This window comes from Capsella rubella, unplaced genomic scaffold, assembly GCF_000375325.1.
Source record: "Capsella rubella cultivar Monte Gargano unplaced genomic scaffold, Caprub1_0 scaffold_4, whole genome shotgun sequence".
NCBI lineage: Eukaryota > Viridiplantae > Streptophyta > Magnoliopsida > Brassicales > Brassicaceae > Capsella > Capsella rubella.
Genome location: NW_006238920.1, coordinates 11026084 through 11029497, shown reverse-complemented (window position 1 = coordinate 11029497; position 3414 = coordinate 11026084). Strand labels below are relative to the sequence as shown.

The window sequence follows — 3414 nt, the reverse complement described above, 5'->3', positions numbered from 1 at the left end:
CAACTCTTTTAAAAACGTGTCTTATTATGTTTATCATCCAAAACTTAGCTTAGCATGCAAATTTTACTAAGTCGACCTCAAAATTCAATAGAGAAAAAAATGGCTGGAATAAAAGAATATCGCACCATTAATTGTTTCACGTTTCATTTTGTTAAAACATTTTCCCTATTTATATCCCACTCGTCTTTGCTTCTTCCACCATCTAAAACTTTCATACTTCCTTTATCTCTCTAGCTAGCTTCTTGAGTATATATATCTTCTTATCTGAATTCCAAAACAATTCACATAAAATGGCTGCATACTGGCCTGAGCCGATTGTTTCCGTGCAAGCCTTGTCCCAAACCGGCGTAACAACTGTACCAAGCCGGTATGTGAAACCTTTTCACCAGAGACCGGTCCTGAACTCCTCCCAACCCGATGCTGAGATAGAAATCCCCGTGCTGGATATGTCCAACGTGTGGGGGAAGCCAGAGGGGCTGAGGCTCGTGAGGAGCGCTTGTGAGGAGTGGGGTTTCTTCCAAATGGTGAACCACGGTGTGGACCACGCGCTGATGGACAAAGTGAGAGCAGCGTGGCGAGAGTTCTTCGAGCTACCGCTAGACGAGAAACGGAAGTACGCAAACTCACCGGACACGTATGAAGGTTATGGAAGCCGCCTTGGTGTTGTGAAAGGTGCTAAATTAGATTGGAGTGATTACTTCTTCCTTAATTACTTGCCTTCTTCCATAAGAAACCCCTCCAAGTGGCCATCTCAGCCTCCTAAGATCAGGTACATGCATGCATTTATTTTTACCGTCGTGTAATTTATGTGATTATATAAACGTCTGTGGTCTGATTTTTCTTTGTTATTTTTGTTTTCTATGTCTATATGTATATGGTTTAATTAGGTTTCGTAGATATATATATACATGTAAATCCTGTGTGTGTATATAGTTTATAACGAAACCCTTAACTGAATGTTTTGCATGGGGACACGTTGCTTGTGTGTGTTTTTATTTTGAGGGTGTTCAAACACATCTGACTTATACATCTGAATTATGAGCAAGTACAGCTTGCATAAACGTACACACATGGCAGTTTGGTCTAAATGTTTATTTAGGCACGTGTATCTCATGTGTGAACACGTTACATGTGGTCGTAATCACCCACGTGAAACATGACTTTTCTACATATTGCGTATAAAATAACGTAATTGACCGATCGAATAAAAAAGAAAGCATTATGTAAATACAGTGTTTTTACTTATAACCTACATGTAGAGATTTACTGATGGTTAGTTCATAATTTTTACCAATATGCAGAGAATTGATCGAAGAGTACGGAGAAGAAGTGAGAAAACTGTGCGAGAGGCTGGTAGAGACGCTCTCAGAGAGTTTAGGTTTAGAACCAAATCGTCTCATGAAGGCCTTTGGAGGAGAAGACAAGGTCGGTGCTTCTCTGAGGACAAACTACTACCCAAAATGTCCTCAGCCACATCTCACGCTAGGTCTCTCTTCCCATTCTGACCCTGGTGGCATCACCATTCTCTTCCCGGACGAGAAAGTCGCTGGCCTCCAGGTCCGTCGTGGTGATGGCTGGGTCACCGTTAAATCAGTCCCCAATGCTTTGGTCGTTAACATGGGAGATCAGATTCAGGTATTGTTTATTACTTGGATTTTAGTTGTCTCGCTTATAAAGTATTTTATTGAAAAGTCTTATTTGTTCTGCTTTGTTATGTTGTGTTCTTTTTTTCTTCTTCCTTGCCTAAAACTACTATTTTATGGTTTTCGAGTTTTTTGTTGTTTTTTTACATAAAGAAAACTATTCGATTTTTAGAGCCTCCAAATGTTTGATTGTATCATATAGGTGGTCTTTTAAGTATTTTTAAAATTTAAAAATTATAAATACTAGTGCATATATGACGATCCTTTTTAGTATTTAACTATTTTGGCAAAAGTGATATAATCTTGCCTTAGTATTATGGGATGGTTCATCTAATATCTTGAAACGGAATCAGATACGAATACTAAACAATAATAATGTCGGTCAACTTGTAGATACTTAGCAATGGAATTTACAAAAGCGTGGAGCATCAGGTGATCGTTAATCCCGGTATGGAGCGAGTCTCTTTGGCATTCTTCTACAACCCAAGATGTGATATCCCGATTGGACCAGTCCAAGAACTATTAACCGAAAGCCGACCCGCTCTTTACAAACCGATCAGGTTCGACGAATACCGTCTTCTCATTAGGCAAAAAGGTCCTTCCGGAAAGAACCAAGTGGACGCACTGTTATCAAGTAGATGATTACTTATTATATACAACCCATGTAAAATGTGTTATTATCCTATTTGCATGTACTTGGTATATACAGCCGTTACCAAAATAATATGTAATAAACCGTACATTTACACTATATATAAGAAAGGAATATTTAAATAAGATGTATCAAAAAAATTCAAATTCTCTCATGTTATTATTTTCTTTCTAATAGACTGATTTTACTAACCGTAATGGGTTTGAAAACCGGTCAATGTGGCTATAATATAACACTAAAGTCGGTCCCTAGGTTCTCAAACTCTCATGAACCAAATAATTTAATGGTAATCACAAAAACCCTCCCAAAAGACAAGGAATTAATCAGGGTTCTCTACGCTCTGAAATCTAGGGATTGCAATGTTCTATTAGTACAGCCTAATGATGATGAGACCGCATCAGAAAACCTATTTCATAGTAGATTTCCAAATGCATATTAAACCGGTTTAAACCACTTCTCCAAGATCAAAACGTTAATGTCAAGATAGCAACCTCTGAAAATCTATGAAAATGTTATTTTTTAGCAAATAAAATTCAACCTCACCAAAAGTAATAAAAATTAATATGACATAGCTCTCTTTTGTATAGATTCTTCAAGTTTGTGGGTTTTGATCGAGTGTTAAATAAAAAAGAAGTGTTTAGCAAACTAATCAGGCTTGTCTTATGATGTTTGTTTGCTAGATAGACGTGATTTTGTTTTCGGATTTAGACACTTTAGTCTCTCCATCATCAAATATTAATTAAAATCCCAAAAAATTGTAAGCAAAATTTAAAGAATGGTATCAAAAAATTTCCAATCACTATAGACAATAGATGATGATAGATTCTGCTATGCCAAATTGTCCACTAAAATCCTAAAATGAATAGCAAGTAGTCCACTAATGAAAGACCCAAACGTCTCCAATCAAACATGACAAGCGTGACTCTTCACCCGTTTATGCCAACCCCAACGATGCCAAAAGTTCATACGTTATTATATGTGGCTGAAACGCTGCCTTAATGCATCTTCGTGGCTCTTTATCTATGTTACATCAGTTTTTTACTATGATTTAACTTGAGTTTCCTTTTTTTTTTTTTTTGATCCTAATAAAGTTTCTTGACCAAGAAAAAAGTATAAAAA

The 3414-nt window shown here is 36.8% G+C and overlaps 1 protein-coding gene across 1 annotated transcript; it reads left to right on the top strand.

Moving 5' to 3' along the window:
- Window positions 1-222: 222 nt before the first annotated feature.
- On the top strand, window positions 223-2376 carry LOC17889656 (probable 2-oxoglutarate-dependent dioxygenase ANS). The gene is made up of 3 exons (XM_006294349.2): window positions 223-769; window positions 1302-1635; window positions 2037-2376. The coding sequence occupies exons 1-3, from the start codon at window positions 291-293 to the stop codon at window positions 2283-2285; spliced, it is 1062 nt and encodes a 353-aa protein (XP_006294411.2). The 5' UTR covers window positions 223-290; the 3' UTR covers window positions 2286-2376.
- The last annotated feature ends 1038 nt before the right edge of the window (window positions 2377-3414 follow it).